General features: G+C 45.4%; 1 protein-coding gene across 1 annotated transcript in view; it reads left to right on the top strand.

Moving 5' to 3' along the window:
* Window positions 1-18521, top strand: part of LOC8031391 — a 245941-nt gene that overhangs the window by 11693 nt on the left and 215727 nt on the right. The window contains exons 2-4 of the mRNA XM_029981965.4: window positions 7646-7707; window positions 15541-15630; window positions 17068-17145. Coding sequence (XP_029837825.3) covers window positions 7646-7707; window positions 15541-15630; window positions 17068-17145 — 230 coding nt within the window. The remainder of the gene's footprint in view (window positions 1-7645; window positions 7708-15540; window positions 15631-17067; window positions 17146-18521) is intronic.

The following is an 18521-nucleotide window of genomic DNA, read 5'->3' as shown; positions in this document are numbered from 1 at the left end:
TACTCCCCGTGTCAAGTTTTGTAATCACAGGCACTGGTTGATGTCGTTTCGTGGTAATTTCCGGCTCTTCGAACGCACTAGCACTTTGTAGAGTCACGTTTCCAGCGACTACGCGCCGCTCACGAACGAAGGTAAACAATCATGATGGCGGAATGTTGTCCCCGCCGTCAGCGCGGTGTGACAGGGTTGTCGGTCAACAAATCGGACAACACTGTTGCCGGGCGGCAGCAACATGTTGCCCGACTGTTCTTGTTGCCGCGATGTGACAGGGTCGCCGGCAACACTATTTCGTTGTGTTGCCGGATTTACGAATGTCTTTCGTATTCCTTTAGGGGTTTTCTGAAATAAGTGTTGACTTCGAGCATTCAGTAATTGAAGTCGTAAGCTTCGGTGAGCCCCGAAAGCTGTTGTAAACGACTGCACAACTTTTTTTTTTTTTTTTTGCGATTTAGTGCATTAATAGTTTGAGTGCCGCGTCGGAACTTATTTATTTAAATATTTATTGTACTCTCAAGGCCGAAGCATTACAATCGGAAATACAAAATTATGAAAAGTCGTCACATACGCTCAAATCAAGAATAATAATGAGTGCAGCTGTAAACCTATTAACATGTCTGATTGTCGCTATAGAACGGGGGAAGCGTTGCCTGTCAAAGCACCTTTGCCTGGAGCTCACTTAAGATAATAAACCTAAGAGAAATAAAAATGTTAAAAAAATCTCTAGTATAGGATTTACTCCTATCTTCGTAAAAAAAAAAAAAAAAATACGATAGTCATTTAAAGTTAGTGCGGCGCGAGCGGCCACTACGTTCGAAGAGTTAAACCGTAACTACTCATCCAGGGTCAGTACCCCTCTTCGCCTGGCTACTCTAGCCAATGTCCAGCTTCGTCCTATGTTTCGCCGTTGGAATATCACCCAGTGCACAAACGCCGAGAGGTACATAAAAGTCGAACGATTCCGAGAAGAAGCGACTAAGCTCGCGTCATGGATCGGAATTATCTCGCTCGGCAGAAAAAAAAATAAAGAAAGGTCTCCGTTACAAGTTACAACGGGTACTATCTTTCTGCGACGCATTTACGAAATCGTTGACTAAGCATCAAAGGGCCACAGGGTCTTGATGATAGTGACGCTACTCCTGGGTATGAGTCAGCCGCCCGCTGGCTATCAACGGTCGAGGCTCACCTCGAAAAGACAGATACTGGCTATCCCCCTGGCCACCGGACACGATGTCTCGCATTATTTTTATTTTTTTCCTACCTCCGTTCGTGAGGTGAACGACGTGTCCGACGCGATTAGTTAGACTATGTGAAGTGGGCAGCAGGTGCTGACACTTGGTGACGAGGAGCGAACAATCGTTGACACCGATGGACAAGGATGCAAGCTGATTATGGAAGGTGCCAAAGAACGCAGCGCGGTATTCGGTCGGGCAACTCTTTGTTGTCCGTGCGACGGCATTGCGATTTCTTCCGTCACACGCTTGAATAACAAACAAAAAGCGTTGCTCAAAGTCATGTCGTGTACTATACTACTTACGCAGCCGAGGCAACGAGCTGATGGGCCCCAAGCAGACAGAGTCAAAAGCGCACCGTCATGGTGTTCGTCGTGTTTCTGCACGTGTTCTGTCATTGCTGAACCAATCATAAGCAGAAAAAGGTCTAGTGACCTGCATGAAGAAACTTGGTGGTTCATGTTTCACTCACAAGCCTCGCTCTGCTCATTCCGTCACATATGGCAACATTTATTTCATTGCCTCTGACGTGAGGCCAAAGAGTGTCGCTGCTTCTTTTAGGAACGTGTGCGTCTCTTTACCTGTGAGGTACGCGCACTTCCCATTACATCCCGTGATTTCCGGGAATGATTTACGTGTCCCTCGCGTATAGGACTACATCTATCTGGCCATCTCGGTCAGAGTCACCCTCTTGGAACTTGACCCGAGCAACGGAATGTATCTTCCGATCGGTTGCCTACTTCCCCGTCAGTCTTTTGTTCTCGGTGTCGTGCCTCCAAGAACAAATGAATGCGAAATCGCGAAGTGCCCCCCCCCCCCCCCCCCCCTTAGGTATTTCGCGCCTTGCAACCGGCTGTGCATGCACCGCACCGCATGGATCGGCGTCGCGCGAACGCAAGCTGCAGGTCAGCTTTGCTGTCTAAGCCCGCACGATCCTATCCAGAGTCACGTGTGATCATGTCACAAAGTCGTGTCCCGTATGACAAGTCTTTGTGACCTCACTATCTGATCTCTGAAGAAATTTCGAGCGTGTACTTTCCCGCAAATCCCATGGGAAACAAGCCAGTCGTTGCAGCGGACGGAGGGAGCTGCGCGAATGAAGATAGAACGAGTCGTCATACTGGAAACAGTCAGGGTTGTGACACTAAACGCGGTGAAACGCCATGCACAGTGACGGAAAGAGCTCAGAATGATTTTTTTTTTTTTTGGTCTAAAACATATATTTAGTTTCGTCATTCGCAGAGCGACCTTCGTGGATTGCAGCGATTGACTTTGCCGAGTGTTTCCGTGGGATATAAGACGCTCCATATTTTTTAGAGTGTAGATGAGACTATAATTCGTTTGAGCTTAAATTAAGCCGAGACGCAGCCGGGCCATACGAGGTACGGGAGAAATCAAGCACCCTGAAAAGCGCAAATCACTATAGCCTTTTCTGTTTATGATTGGTTCTTTGGATCAGGGATGATATACTTCGTCTCACCCTACGATGGACTGGAGGTAAAAGCTACGGACCACCAGATCCAATTACGAGCCACTTAGAAATCGCCTGGTATTTGGCTTGAATGCACGTGTCGGTTCCCGCGTCTAATGGGGATGGGCGGGCAGTGGTTCTAATGGAATTGCGCTCAGTGACTCACCAATTTTACATTGCAAAGAAGGCCACAACATACAGGCTCTTTGCAGTGTCGAAGCTACAGGAATGATGCAGCACTTTTTGATTCGGAGCATTATTCGTCCACCCCTAATCAATGTTAAGCATGTCATAATTTAACCTGTAACGTGATTGGACCTGGCGGCCTGTGGCTTTGACCTTTAGTCCATCGTGGGATGCGACAAAGTATAGAACACGTTCACAAACACGTTATTGTTGTGGTGGGCGATGCGGTTGGAAAAGGAAATAGAGGCAATCGTGGGCCCGTCTGTCACTGCCTCTACGGAAACCCGTTGAACACCACGATGGCGCACTTTTGCCGCTGTTTGATTAGTCCCAGCCGCTGACTCCCTTTTCTTTTTTCTTTCTGTATCTCTCTTTCTTTGTCCTATTTTATTTGGTTCTAGATAGAATACCCTAACCAATGTCTTTTGCAACAACTTGGCAATATCTGCGCGCGTGTGTGTGTAGCTGAGCACGGTCGCGTCATCGCCATTGTTTCAGTTGGGACGGCGCGCTATATCGGGCTGCCGATTAGACAAGGGCCTTGCCGGGTGTCCACCCCTTCGTTGGACCTTCGAGGGACGCAGACTGCACGAAAGGAATGCACGATGACGCTGGTGAAGTTTCAGATCGCGACACAGTTGGCCCCCACTTTTTTATTTTTTTTTTCTCGATTTTTTTTTGTTGCAGCCGATTGGCCAAAACTGTCTGTATGTTGCAATATGCTTAAAATATGTCGTTGACATACTATCGTCACTAGCGCATTAGGCGCTAGTGACGATTGAAGCGCACGTCTTAATGAGAGAACAATAAATCGTAGAAGTACGAAATAGGTTTGTCCTTTGCTGCCCGCCTTTTCACCCTTTCGCAATCGAATTTGTTGGTTCGAACTTGACGAGTTACCGCTATTAATCTAAACCCTGAGACGAGGTCCAATAAATTAACGGACAACGCGACTTGTTATTTTTTTTTCCTTGTCTTCGGGGTGCATTTAGGATGGTTTCTAAGCAGTCCGTCTTAATCTTCCTAGAACACTATCGGAGCACAAGTGTCTTTGCTCTGGAAAGAAGCGCAGGCATACTATATATAGTGACGCTAAATAAGCTACGCTTCCCAGTAACGATACTTACTCATCTTGCGGCTTAAAATCAAGGTTGCCAGTTATCTGAAGCTTTATCTGAAATCGCAGTAAACGCTTCTCCGTCCTCCACAAATGTTTAAACAGTTCGCGACGAAGCAAATCCATATTACATGAGCTTCCCGAATCTAATGCTCAGGAAGTTGCTCTTTTGAATCAGGAGGACCGGCAGTTGCCTCTGCATGCTCTGCACATGCACCAAGATTGCGACGCGAATTGCACCCACTTGCACATGCTTCAATTGGTGCAAAAGATCTTCATGTTTATTTTTTTCGCGCGGTAGAGATGAACGTATTTCAGCGGATTTGCCTGGTGCATGGACCTTGAATACATTAATTTAAGCAATGCATTTAATTGGACGTTTCAATTAAAAAAAATGGTGCCATTATATGACAGATTTGACTTCGTTGTTGCCTGCGTTTTCACTTTTTGACCGTCGGCTTCGTTGATTCTTATTTAACTTTTTTATTTTTTTTATTTTATATATCGCTGTATACGCAACAGCTCGACAACACTGTCGGGTCACAAGCGTGCTTTCTCGGAAACGCGCAGGTATACGCACATTGCGGCTGCGCGCGCGAACTGTTATTTCTTTTTATCGCGGGGATTGTGCGGCAGTGATGAATGCACCTCGCCGCTTGTTTCGGTGCGGCCCTTGGCACGAAACACCTGCGCTCTCCCAGCATGTGCTGCTTGCTGCACAAGTCGTTCGAGCTTTCGCCCCAACAGCTGGGAGTCGTGGGCCCGTTTCATACTCGCGCTTTCGTTTATCTTTTTTTTTTTTTTATTTTCCTTCTAACGGCTTTTTTTTTCTGTTTTTGTCTTTGTTGCTGACGGAAGCGTGACTCGAGGCGAGCTACTACTAGAGCGAGACTGAACGTGACGTCGCCCTTTGTCCGCCATCTTGGTACGCCCGTGTCGGCGGAAGCGTTCGAATGTCGCGCTTTTGCAACTGCGGGGCTTGTGTCGGTTTCAATTGACCCCGTAAGTGATGACGTCACAACTTGGCGTCTGGGTCCAAACAAACCGTTGCTAGGGGCGTTGTTATGGACTAATGCATGGAGACTCCACACGAGGCTACATTTTCGCTTATAAGTAAGTAACTAATTTTTTGTAAGCAACCTAACTTCTTGATATCTAATTATGAAGATGTTCTTGTCGCCTCAGTGGCGTATTGCAACGATGAAAGCCACCTCTGAAGTATTACACTCCGCTTTGCTTTGGTAGCACACGACTTGATAGATTTGCTGGCCTCTGTTGCAGCGGGCGTCACCACTCAATTGCGTCGGTAAAGGGGTGTCCAAACAGGACACCACAAAACGCACGACTCCGACAAATCGTGAAAATAGAAGCGGACGCGCCCGCTTCCATTTTCACGATTTGTCGGAGTCGTGCGTTTTGTAGTGTCCTGTTTGGACACCCCCTAAACGAGCGGCAAAAACAAGTGCATCGCCATGGCCGTACAGGCCTCCGCAATAAACGTTCTTTTTCTGTGAAGAACCCAGCTTAGTTCAGAGGGATGAAAATGCCGTAAAATCAAACCACGTCATGCAGATCAGTTACGACGACGACCTGAAGTGCATTACCGGCGTAGCGCAGGCCAGCATGAGAAACAAATCGTACGCCGTCGAGATAAGTCGTTTGTTATTATTATTATTGAGGTGGTCAGGTTATTAAAACATTGCATGTCTATCGCAATTTCGCATTTTTTTTTTTTTTTTGTATACATTAAATTTAGTGGATGTGCTCTTTCGGTGAATATCTCCATCGAACCCGGGATGAGAGTACAATCTATAATAAACTCACCTTATGTTTTTTATCCAGTTCTTTCGCGTTTTTGGGGTTCTGCGGAAATCTGAAGAAACTGCACGAATCTTTCTCCACGCGATGGTTACAATCAGATACGAAGCACCCTCGCATAGCGCGAGTCCGCAAAAAAAAAAAAAAAAATTGGGATCTCTACCGATCGCCTGAAGTGCTTTTCTCACGGGTGCATTGTGATCTTTTAGCAGACGATCATCTCGATCGACGCCCGGACTTTCGATAAACCATATTTTGCATCGCACCACACTATGAATTCTTATAAGTGTCTGAAACTCATTTTATTTCAAACAAATGCAATATAAAAATATCGTCTTTATTCAACCGATTCAGACGCCGGCGCCGGCTTGGCCGGCGGGCGTGTGGCAGACGGCATTCTTCTTGCATTCGTCGTCTGCTGCAGGCATCTTGAGGACCGGAAGTTGCAGTCGTAAATATTTCAGAAACAAGCGATTACCGGCACACTTCTGTCGCAACATATATGACATTCAAGCTTTCTATATCTGTGATTTTAGAAGTTTAAATCCTACTCCCGATTATTGAACGGTCGGGTTTTCGTAGCGAAACCTAGCGACATGTATTTGCCCATAACAACGACCCTAGCAACGGTTTGTTTGGACCCATGACGTCACACTTACGGAGTCAATATCGTCATAACTGGGAATGTTGCAAACCTGCCGAGGTTCGAAATCGATGAGGTTCGATTTTTTCGAACTTCTATCATAAAGTTCGACAAAAGTTCGACTTTTTTTGCGGATGTGCGAACGTTTAAAACGAGCTGACACCAGCTGGCGGAGAAATAAAAAAGTGTAATATTTGTCGCATTAATGTGCCACACTCATAAACTATAACTGAAACATTAAAAGTGCATGAGCTTGCTTTTATAATGCTTGAACATCGGTGGTCATTTTATAAAATAAACTGCCTTATAAATTCTTTGTTTTGCAACATCCTCAAGGTTTGTGTAGAAGTCGGTCAACGCGACCTACAGGGTGTCACAAAAGAAAATTTACACGGTCTTTTTCACCGCAAAAATAAACTAGGCATCGCCGAACGCTCATTCTCCGCCCAAAGGTAGAGCTAGAGGTCACAACCAGATGCCAAAGTTTCAGCCCCATCCGATATGTTAATCAAAAGTTATTAGTGATTTTCTGAAAATTTCAATGGAAAATGGAGTCCATTTTCGCCCGTTTTTGGTTTCTGGTGCCATAGAGCCCCATGTGTTTGAAAACTCCGTCGTCCGCCATTTTCCCATTGAAATTTTCAGAAAATCACTTATAACTTTTGATTAAGTTATCGGATCGGGCTGAAACTTTGGTATCTGGTGGTGACCTATAGCACTACCTTTGGGCGGAGAATGAGCGTTCGGCGATGCCTAGTTTATTTTTGCGGCAAAAAAGACCGCGTAAATTTTCTTTTGTGACACCCTGTATAAGCTGAACTTCTTCGACTTTGTTAAAAGTTCGACGGATCGTCAAACCAGTCAAAACTCGAGGATGAACTAAAGTATACGCGACATTCCTATCATAACGGGTTACCGATCGGTGTTATCTCTTTTTTGAGATGAAGTTGCCAGACCTGAATCTTACAAGTCAAAGTTAGCACAACAGCGTATTTTTGGGCGGCGGACGCATGACGGCGATTCAGCCCTTTCCGATATGTGTTCTGGTTAAATATGTCAGATTGACTCTTGCAAGGCGATGATTTGAATTGGTGTCGTCTCGGAATACAGTTCGTTGAATTTTGGCATTGCGTATGTGTGGCTCGTCCTAATTAGGCCATCTTTTCTTTTTGTCTTTGCAGACGAAAGAGATGCCATCCAGAAGAAGACATTCACCAAGTGGGTCAACAAGCACCTCATTAAGGTAGGTGTCAGTACACACGAATTAATGAGATTGAGTTTTCTAGCAACACGTTGGATGTCTTAATTATGATGTGTTTGTTGTAAAATCTGACGCAACATAATAATAGAAACAAAGCGTCTCTTTAGGGCCTAAAATCTTTTCTTTTTTTTGTAGTGTCTCATATAAACTATATAAACAGGAAGCCAAATCTAAAAGGTATATAACCAAAGGGAGACTCCTTTTTAAGTGGGAAAGAGTTAGCTGTATGAATGTTTTAGAAGCGGGATATGCTAGTTTTCTTTGAATTTTGACGTGTCATGTCAATCAAATCAACTTGTTCAGCATTTTTGCGATACTTGACCTGCATGATCTTCAAGTTATATCATCAACATGGAAATTTCACGAAGGAACCTCCTTACCACTCTCGTTGAACTCCGAAACTGACTGTAGCAATGGGATATAATTGAGCTCTTGTTTTCATTCATGCTGCTGTCACTGTAACAATTGTAAATCGCGCAGAGTGCCGTATTACGTTGTTTTTTTTTTCTGCTAATTTAGATTGGCGAAATAGTTTTCTAATGCCTTTTCGGGAAAAAAAATCATTCACAAGAGAGTGAAGGGATGCGTGACAGAACGCGGAGCTTTGCTTAACGTGTTTGAAAAGCAGAACAAAGATGCATGATTTTATAAGTTTTTTACCTTATAATAAAAAGATTAATAGTAAGAAAGTTAATAAAAATCAGTTTAACTTAGGCACCCTCAGGTTGGTAGAAGTTGCTTTGTCTATACGAAATTCAACCCAGCATGTAGTGTACATTCCCCAAAGGGGAAAGAAAATATAAACTATACGATTTTCCTCAGTGTCTCCAACGTAAGCAAGCAGTGAGATGATGGCAATGGCGACAGGATAAACTCCTCATCCAACGTACTCAACAGTTCGCAAGGCACGGCGACGAGCATTTAAACTTGTCCCATCAAAAGAGAAAACGTTCTGCGGCGAGAAAACGATCGAAGTAGAGGCACTTTCGCCGCTCCAGACATGTTTCGATACTTCCACAACTCACCTTCGCTTTTCTCTTTCTCACCTCACTCTTTCCCCTCTCCTTTCTTTTATTTTTAATTTTTCTACTTTCTCGTTTCCTTCCACTTTGCTGCGATGCTGCGCAGCACTGGACATTTCTCGAGGTCAGTATATCCGCATCCTCCGACGCTGCCAGGTCCTCTATTTTCTGGTCTTGATTGCCCGTGTCTGCACTCTCACACTAAAACTATACTCCCACACTTGTTTAGATCTAGTAGACTAACTGGACACTGCTGTCTTCATCCCTCTGTTTTGTTTCGTGGGAAGCTCGGTACTATCGGTAATCACATAGGGTTATAGGCCAACCCCTTTCCACTTCCGCAGAGCGAACGCTGGGAAAAAGGCGACCTCCTCTCTAGCGTTCGCTCTGCTAAAATGGACGGAGGTGGGAGCAGTGCCCTCTGAACTCCTAACCTGTCACCGACTAGAGAAGTCCGAGGCCCGATAACGGTACGATACACGTGCAAAGGTGCCGGCGGACTATCGGTTATTAGGGACTTTTGGCAAACCGTTGCCGTGTTCCGTGTACCGCACTACCGGAGCCTTTGAAGCCTTCTTTTAAGTGCGCGCGGTCACGGCCCCGCGGTCACGGTTTGCTAAATGTCCCTTTTGTTATCGGAGTTATCGGAACCATTTACTAAAACTTTTTTATTAGCGTGTCGTTTACTGTACTCCTGGAGTCTGTACCGAACACACTTAAAAAAAAGTGTAATTCGGTTTTCGTTTTCTCGGCTACGTTAGCTGTTAGTTCGCTACCGATGTCTGACAAAATGAGAACGACCGCTTGACCTTGAAGCTTCGGATTCGCTACTACTAGTTTTAGTATTATGCTTTCTTTTTTCTTCGATGAATTATCTGACAGCCAACGATAACCGGTCAAGGGCTGGTTCACAAATTTGCGTTTGACACTGGCGCCATCTGTCGTGGTACCCTGGAAAACTTGTGATCTGCGGAAATGTTTTTATATACTCAGATCAGAAGTATTTTTTTTTTTTTACGCGTGCATTCTTTTACCGTGGGCTTGGAATAATTCTGACAGTGTTATGAGCTACCGCGTTTCTCACAGACAGTGCGTAGATTTGGTGTGACAATAACGCAGAACGAACATTATGCGTAGGATTTCGTGTTTTCGGTGTTTATTTTTTTTTTCTAGAATTCAGGGGTGTTTGTTCGGAGTTTATTTTTTCAACGGTTTCGGCGTTTTTCGGTGTCAATATTTGGTGTCGGACTAGAGATGATGTTTATCGGACCTTATATGTTGAAGAAACAGGACACGGACATGTGATTCCCCAACCTTCAGGAGAACATGGTCGTGCCCAGAATACTTTTAAAAACGTCCCGGTGCCAGCGAAGAAGGAAAGTCGGCTCGGGGGTTAATTTTCGGTGTTTATCGGTATTTACCGAAAACACGCAACCCTAAATATACGTAGTTGAAATAAATGTCGCCAGTGTGTCCGTTTTTTTTTTTTTTTTTTTATTTTTAGAGAGCCTAGATTCTAGAGAGGGTCCATCTAAAACCTTGGGGAGCGTTTGCACTTTACTGGCGGACACCTCCGCGCCGACTGGTCGCAAGTGCGCACGCGCTGCATTGTCGCGTGGCGGGGAGGAAAGCAGGCGGAAAGGCAGAGACGCTCGCAGACGATCAACGCTTTCGTCCCCTCCTTGCAGCTCGTACTGCAAACGCTGCCCTTAAGCCACTCGACCCTTATCGAGCGGTTGGACACTCTCTGTCATACAGGCTCTCTATTTTCTTTTCTCTCTCTTTCCTGAGCGCTTACAAAAAAACGGGACTCTTAAAAAAAAAAAAAAAAAAGAAACTAAATTTAGCGGGAAAAAAATTATTTCTACTTGCTCAGGACAGGCATGTCTCAAAATAAATGTTCGTCTATATATTTTTTTCTTTTTTTGCATAATATTTATGTTACAATACGAATTTCTCGATTCGCGGAACAAACACTATCATCATCATTATACAAGGGTACAATTTCGGTTTCGTTTTGTGGCAAATATATTGAGCAAAACATTTATTTTGGACATGCCTGTCCTAACCAAGTAGAAAAAAAAAGTTTTTTTTTCGCTCTTTTTATAATGGTTTGACTCCTTTCCTATACCCTTTCCATCTTTTACCTTGCCCCAACTTGGCTCCCCGCGCAGCTTAGGAGAGGGAAGCTCTAAGGGGATTGCCTTCCCTGTAGAAATCTGAGGTTGTACGTCGGCCTTTAAGCCCACTCAGAAGCAGATGTGTGAACCAGCCATAAGTGGAATAGCGGGAAAGTGTTCGCTGTGTGTACCCAGCGGATATACCTTTGGCCGTTCCTACCGCGCTCTCTATCCGATAGTGTTTTCGGAATTCGATTATCGTCGTTTATCGGCGATACGAAAGGTTGCGCAGCGCCCGTCGGATCTCTTAACTGCCCTAAAGTGATCGAGCACGGAAAGCGGTCCCGTTTAGCGCGGCGGGGACTTGGACGGACGGGCGTTGCCCCACGTGTATATACAAGTCCTTGGGGAGGTGCGGCTTCTTGATTGCCGGTTGTGTTCTCGCGGGGCCGGTCGACACTTTGTCGGGTTCACAACCGGCTGCAAAATACTGATCTTGTTCCGATTGCCTGCTGTCGGGTCGCTCTCTCTTTTCTAAAAAATGAAAAAAAAAAAATATATATATATAGGTATGTATAACGGCACTTGTCTTTAGATTTGGATGGCCTGTAAACTTTTAAGGAAAAAAAACAAGGTCCAGGCGTTTTTTGTTTTTTTTAGTGCACTGGAAGAGCCAATCACTGCGATCTAAAAAAGCTGGCCTAGTAACAAAGCCGAAAAAAAACAAAAAAAAAAAAAAACGGCTAGCCTAGAAAATATAAAGTGTGCGAATTCTGTGCAGTGGTATACGTGGCTTGCAGGGGACGTCATAGTACCATGCTTGTTCTCATTCCTACTTGTTCTAGTGGAGGAGAAATAAACTCGGTGGTACAAAATTTACGCTGCTGAAAGGTGCGTGCTCTGCAACAAGGCAACCACAATGGCCGCTGGTGTGACGTCAATTCAAGCCACGTAATAGAGACGCAGGTGCGAGAGGCTAGATATCAGAGAAGGTTTGTTTCTGCGAGCACCTGCTCGAGGACACCGCATTTAAATCCTTAGGATACAGCGTAACGCGTGTGCTAAGCTTCGTAAAAAAGCGCAAAAAAAGTGTTTTGTTTTTCTTTTAAATTGTTTATGCACAGAAGTGGGGGACATAGTCTATCTTTACATATATCATCGCGTGAAATGTCGATCACCGGGGCATGCAGCAGATCTCGATGGTTGCTTGTTCTATTTTTAGGACTAGCAGAAAAGACACCGATCAATCGATCTGCCCGTTTTGGTCTCTAATCGTTTCCATGTTTCCCCTCTCCTCTCCCCTCTCCTCTCTCTATCCCTCTCTCTCTTCCATTCTGCTGCTTTTGGAACCATTTCCGACTTTTCCTCCCTCGGATTCTGTGCGGCCTTTCCGATTGGACAGACGTACGCGTGCCTCCACGTGTGTAGCCCATGCAGCGCTTGCCATTCGCCCGCCGTGAGTCACGTGATCGCACTTTTTTTGCGCCAGTCACCTGTCTGTGTGCTTGTTTACAGTGTTTGTTATCTTATCAGAATGTAAGTTTGTGTGTTTTTTTTTATATTCCTGTGTGGGTATGGTTTGTTGCCTCTGTGGATGTCACATCTCTGCTGCCCCTTTTAACAAAGCAAAAAAAGAGGAAAAAGCACCAGCCGCGTTATTTTAGTTTACATATAAAACGTCCGAAACCTTCCTGTAATCTCGTTGAAATGTACTGACATCCCTGCCTTGCAAAGGATGTTTAGGCGCTGCGTGATAACACGAATAAATGAGCAAATAAAGGGACGAATGAACCAGCTGTTGCGGCATGAGCGGTAATTTATTCCTACGACGCACTTTCCAGGGTAGAAACAATTATTTCATGTTGAACATACACGTCCTAGATGTCTCTATTGCTTTAGAAGATGATTGACTGGGACTATTCAGCGGCTGATTGCTGTTTCTCTATTTTGGGTCGAAAGGAAAGGGGGAAGTTGGCGGCTGAGTTGTAAACCGTTTAGCACGTTCTGGGGGGGGGGGGGGGGGGGGGGGATTAATTTCTTTCACATTGGCTTTGCAGAGTCCGTATATTACAGCACGTTTACTCTCATCTGAATCAAACAAAAGGAATAGGCAGATTTGTTTTTCCATTGGACGGCGAAGTTGTTTTAGCTTTATCGGCTGAGATGTTTATGTTTGGTACCCCGTTCCTGTCTGTTGCTTGAGCCACTACTGTGCTCGAATTTTCGCTGCACACTTTAATGTGCGCGTCTCGCTTTTACGGTTCACGTGTTTGTCGCTCGATGGCGTCGCCTTCGTTTTTGGCTTGGTGGCATGGTGCAGTTACAGATTTCTGAAGTGTAGCGTCTGCTGCGTCTTGCACTTTCGCATTTTCGCATACGCAAACACGAACAAGAAAGAACAAATCAACTATAATTTCTGACTCTTGCACACGCCAGTACAGGTTTTCAGCAAAGAGTGTATTGTTCATAGTTGTTGAAATACCGTTACACCGTTAAAAAAGGAGAGATATTGGTTGCTTCGTATTGATGATATGCGAATAGAAACACCATCTAATGTACTTATGATCAATTATCAAGTTCCCTTACCGATTGTTTCGCTCGATAGACATTGATTCCGGCAAAGAGGGAGTCGTACATCTCAAATATGGTCACTTACTGCCAGTCGAATACCAGCCCTTCACGTAGCGTCTTAGATAAATGGCGTTCTTTTAGATAAATAGCGTTCATGCACTTACCTGGATGGCCTAGTGAATTGCTTCTGTGACGAGTCTTGCAGTCTTGTTACTGGCAATTTATTTTCTACAATGTCGTGGCCGTCTCTCTTTTCGTCGTTGAAGTGAATCAAGAAAAGCAACCCATTGAATGTACAAATTCATTGTCCTTAAACAAAGATGCGCCTCGTCCATCGATAACCACCAACTTTGCAGCTCCGAGTAGCGTAATGATAATGGCTGGCAAGAATTTTGTATATGACCTATTGCCCCTTATTGTAGCGGTTTGCCCTTATTCCTTTCCTTTTCGTTGTAACGCTGGGTACAATCTACTTTGTTGTGTATAGGGCGAGTTAACCTCACTTGAGAGCAAGGTCATTTGACACCTTACTTGACGTCCTAGTTAGCGAGTCGATTAATAGGAGGCGTTATCGGATAGAGCTCGCCTTGCGCGTTGCACACCACTTGCTTAATTGCTTTGCCGTTCATTTACGATTTGAGGTTAATCATTCCCTCGGTATTTGGGCCGCGATCCGGACATGCAACACGAGTGATTTGAATAACAACGATTAAAAGCAGGAGCGAACGCATGTTGCGCCCGATCCTCAAAGAACCTCAAAGTGCAAGGGTATACCTTACTCGAACATTAACGTCACGTATGGCTGGTTGTTAATGTGCGCAGTTAGAAAACAGTGACTCTGTTTAACGGCTCTGCGATGCTGTGACGGCCGACAGTTACGGCTATGAGATCTCTGGTTAGTACTGCGTGGAGTTCTTGTGCCTTTACGATGTTGACGACAGACGACTCTAAGTGTGGGCGTGCCCGTGCCTTGTTGGTTTGATGGCTGATTGCTGATGGTACTCATCGTTCCCGCATTTTCCTCTCTGACACCCCGTAATCATTTCCTTCTCTCCCACACGCTGCTTCCACGCCTTTTTTTTTTTTATTACTCGTGGATTAATACGAAATTAACAACGTTTGGAAACCAGAAAAAGGTGAGCATGTTTTGGCGTAGGTGATGTGGGGACACTGGCTGTTTTATGGAGTACCGTATAGTCCGACCGAATTCGTCCGCCATCATTCTTCCAAATATTGTTGTATCGTTAGTTGCTAACTGCGGTTGGCCAAGATTCAGGATAGATATGACGGGGTATAATGATATTCTAAACACGAAGAAACAAATTTTCTGTCTGATTACTTTGATAGGAAACTAAATATCAAATGTGCTGTCACTATTTAAAAAAATAGGATATTAGAGGCGTATTTTGACCCATCCTTTGCGAGCGACACATTATCAGTGCGGTATTTTAAAACTTATCCAGTGTCTCCAGGTGGTTAGTCTTGGTTGTAGCCATCGTTGCCACTGGAAGTTTGTATGGGGCTTGTGCCTGTCTTTGTGTGACTTTTGGATGACTTTTCTAGACACGTTCCTTGGTCACTGCTGTTGCCGCACTGCTTGAGCTCTAGCGATTTTAGCCGACTGGGTGTAGTCTGCCTCCCGACTAACTTTCGTATTTTTGTTCTGGCACGTCCTGTGGCATGCCTTACGACATGGCAAGAAACCAGAGTAGTTCCTGGATTGGTGTCGGAGCTCGATGTTCAGGCTGCTACACTATTGCTCACGCTGCTTACCTAGCATAGTATATAGGGTCAGAGCAACGCATTGACTAGCAAGTTGGCTCGATTTATGCCTCCGTCTTTGACTTTGCTCATAAAGCATCTTGCACGATCAGGTGCGTCGGCTTTCGTCCTGGATTTTGCTTGACACCGATGTGTGAGCTTAGTGTAAGCGAGTTTTGCTGCTCTCCGCGCGATACACTCTTTAGCTTTGGGCCCTTTTCCCTCTTTGGTTTGGCTTGGATTGCGAATGGGATCGTGCACCCGAGAATGTGGGCATGTGGTTCGACGCGTGATCGGGACGTGTGTGTCTGACTGACCCTTGCGTCGTATTTTCTGTGCAGGCGAGCAAGAGGGTGGATGACCTCTTCGTGGATCTGCAGGATGGACACAGCCTCTTGTCACTCCTCGAGGTCCTCTCGGGGGAGACGCTGGTGGGTGGCGTTCTCTTAGTTCAATAAGCGTCCGACTGTGCTCCTTATCACTTAAGAAAAAAAATGAAAGCCGTTTACAACTCCCTGTAACGCCGAATTAGAGCGCAGCTCTTGAGGAGGAGGAGGGAAGGATACTGAGGGGAGGGTATACCCCCTTCCCTCCTCCTCATCCTGCCTGCAACTCCTCTTTCCGAGCGGCGTCGCCGTCGGCGTAACCGTGAGGTCACGTGACCCTCGTGACCTCACGGGGGTCACGTGACCCCCCTCAGGACCCCCTCGGGGGGTCACGAGAGGACGTTTTGGCTTGGTGCCGAAACGTCACCATGCCGAAACGTCGCCGCGGTTACGCCGACGGCGACGCCGCTCAAGTCGGAATGCCCATTATAGTTAATATGCCACACGAGGTGGTTCTCACAAGATTTAGTTGTCGCAATCGTTCCATGTGTGCACATCCTGATAAAAAAATAAATGCGCACACTCGCATCCCAATTTACCACGTAAATCCGAACTTTTTACCCCCTGCTTCCGCGAGAAAAACAATTGTCAACTAGTTCTTTTTTTCTTTCTATTTTTTTTTTTTTTTTTACAAGAACGTTGTGCGAAAGGATAGGCTCGACATCTCCCTTTTTTGGGGGTAGGGCTGTACCAGTTGGGACAAAACTCTAAACCGCTGATGCGCACGGTTACAGCAGAATTGAGCTATCTAGTACCTACATAGCACCAAAGGGACCATGAAACGGTTTGCAGTATACTTAGATGACCCCGTGGTCCTGAGAAGAAATACTTCATTCTCATAAGGTACGAAACAAATACAACTGTTCTTTGTTTTCTTTTCTTTTTTTTTTTCTTTTTAGACGCGTTTTTTTTTTTTTTTTTAAGGATTATTAAACTTGAATGATCAATCTCTGAGAAAGCATTCTTCATTAGCTATATATTTTGTTGGGAATGGTGAATCAATTTAGCCGCACTGGCTATTTAGGGACCGTAAGGTGAAAAAGGGAGACGGCAGGGAACCGGCCGCGGCTATGGGCCAGCCTGAACCTTCACGGCGCTTGGAATTGCCCGAATTTTAGGGAGTCTAGAACGTTGATAATATTTAAGGGAATGCTTATGGGAGTAGTATAACAGAAGTTAAGGAAATGCTGGAAAATGTTAGGTTGTCTGATGAAGGTTGGGGAAATGTCGAAGTCTTTTAGGGAGAGCCCTTGCTAATATAGAAAACGTGGTTGAGTTTTTTTTTTTTCAACTTTTAATACTGCGTTGTAGTGATTCGCATAAAGGTGCACTCTCGATTCTGAAGGCGTTGTGTGAGAGATATTTGATCGAACGCTATGGATGTTTCTGGTTTGGGAGGAGAGCAGCAATGGTCAACAGTTGTGAATAGCAAACAATCACATGGCCGAGTAACCTTTCCGTTTTCTCTCCTCTTGCTTTCAGCCCCGCGAGAAAGGCCGGATGCGATTCCACATGCTCCAGAACGTGCAGACGGCCCTCAACTTCCTCAGGTACCGAAAGGTGAGACCGATTTGCTTCGTCATCGATGACGTGACAATACATCTCCCGCGGAGCAAGGGTGCCGTACGAGGCAGTGTTTGTTGCGGATATTTCTTGTCAGCGATGATTATGTATACAAAGCCACTAATTGAGTCTAGCTTTCAAGTAACTCTAATGTCATCCATAAACAAGACCCTTCTCGAAGGGCCATTTTGTTCTGTGTGTCCACACCCGAACCCGACGCGGATAATTGACTATCAAGTGTACGCGCATCCGCGCGTGGCCTGGAATTCACAAACTTCATAACGTAGGGCGAGACGAAGTATAAGTGAGTTTGTTCTTCCATCCCCGCCTTCAGAGCAGAGAATTCGGAACTTCTCAGATGCCAAGTAAGAAATTAAGGAAAGGTTCGCCCACAAGCGTCACGAGGCCGCTTCGGGTCCCTGCAGCTTTCGAGGAAAGGGCACGCTGCCTGGCACGTGGGCGAACAATGGGCGTCATGCAGCTAAGCCTAATCGCAGAGGCAGTCTGAACATTTTGCTGGTGACACCAGCCGTAGATCGTCACATTGTCTCACGGAAGACCTGAAGCGGATATATTAGCCCGACATGGCGACCCAAAACAAAGCAGATAAAGAGCAGAAAAATCGTTGCGAGAAGTCGGCGTTTTGCAGCGGCGGTCGGCGGGCGGTGTGATATGAATCCCTTTTCTCCCGTCCGTGAATGCGTGCATTACTTTCCCCACTAAATTTAGCGGGGAAATCGAATTGGTGAATAATTACACACCGATTCACTTCGCGTCACACGTTACTGGAAACATTTTCCCACGTGACATCTCGACTCGAGACTGTGACGTCACGACGTTAGGTCACGGCATTTACATTAACCATATTCACTTCCCGAAACGACCGATAATGTATTCTGAACGAATTTTAACGATCGTTCCTTTAAATATTGCATTCCCTGCATTATATGGCTTTAGAGATCAAGGTCGGTAGTAGTTTTTTTTAAAGGGCACACCAGGGTCGAAAGGGGATTGTCATTATCTTTTTTTTTTTTTTTTTTAATAGGTTGCGTCTCGATCTCGTTGTCAATTTAAATCACTTTGGAGTCGGTATTTGCTTCCTCCGTAAACGTTGCGGCCTTCTCCGGTTCCGGCAGTCCCTGTGTGTTCAGCGGGTTCGCCCCATTATGCAGCTTCCGGGGTTTCCTTTCAACCAAACTCCCTTCTCTTTTTTTTTTTAATTCTTTTTTTCAAAATGGAGGACGACGCGTAGCGGCGGCGGTAGTCCCCTTTTCTTCTTTTCCTGGTGTCCGCCTACTTCCTCGTATGGCCCGAACGAGGATGACAAATGGAGGTGCGATCTTCGCTTCAACCCGTTTGGCGAGCTCGAGAGA

This window comes from Ixodes scapularis, unplaced genomic scaffold, assembly GCF_016920785.2.
Source record: "Ixodes scapularis isolate PalLabHiFi unplaced genomic scaffold, ASM1692078v2 PGA_scaffold8__174_contigs__length_109621045, whole genome shotgun sequence".
Lineage (NCBI taxonomy): Eukaryota > Metazoa > Arthropoda > Arachnida > Ixodida > Ixodidae > Ixodes > Ixodes scapularis.
This window is presented reverse-complemented; position numbering and strand designations above follow the sequence as displayed.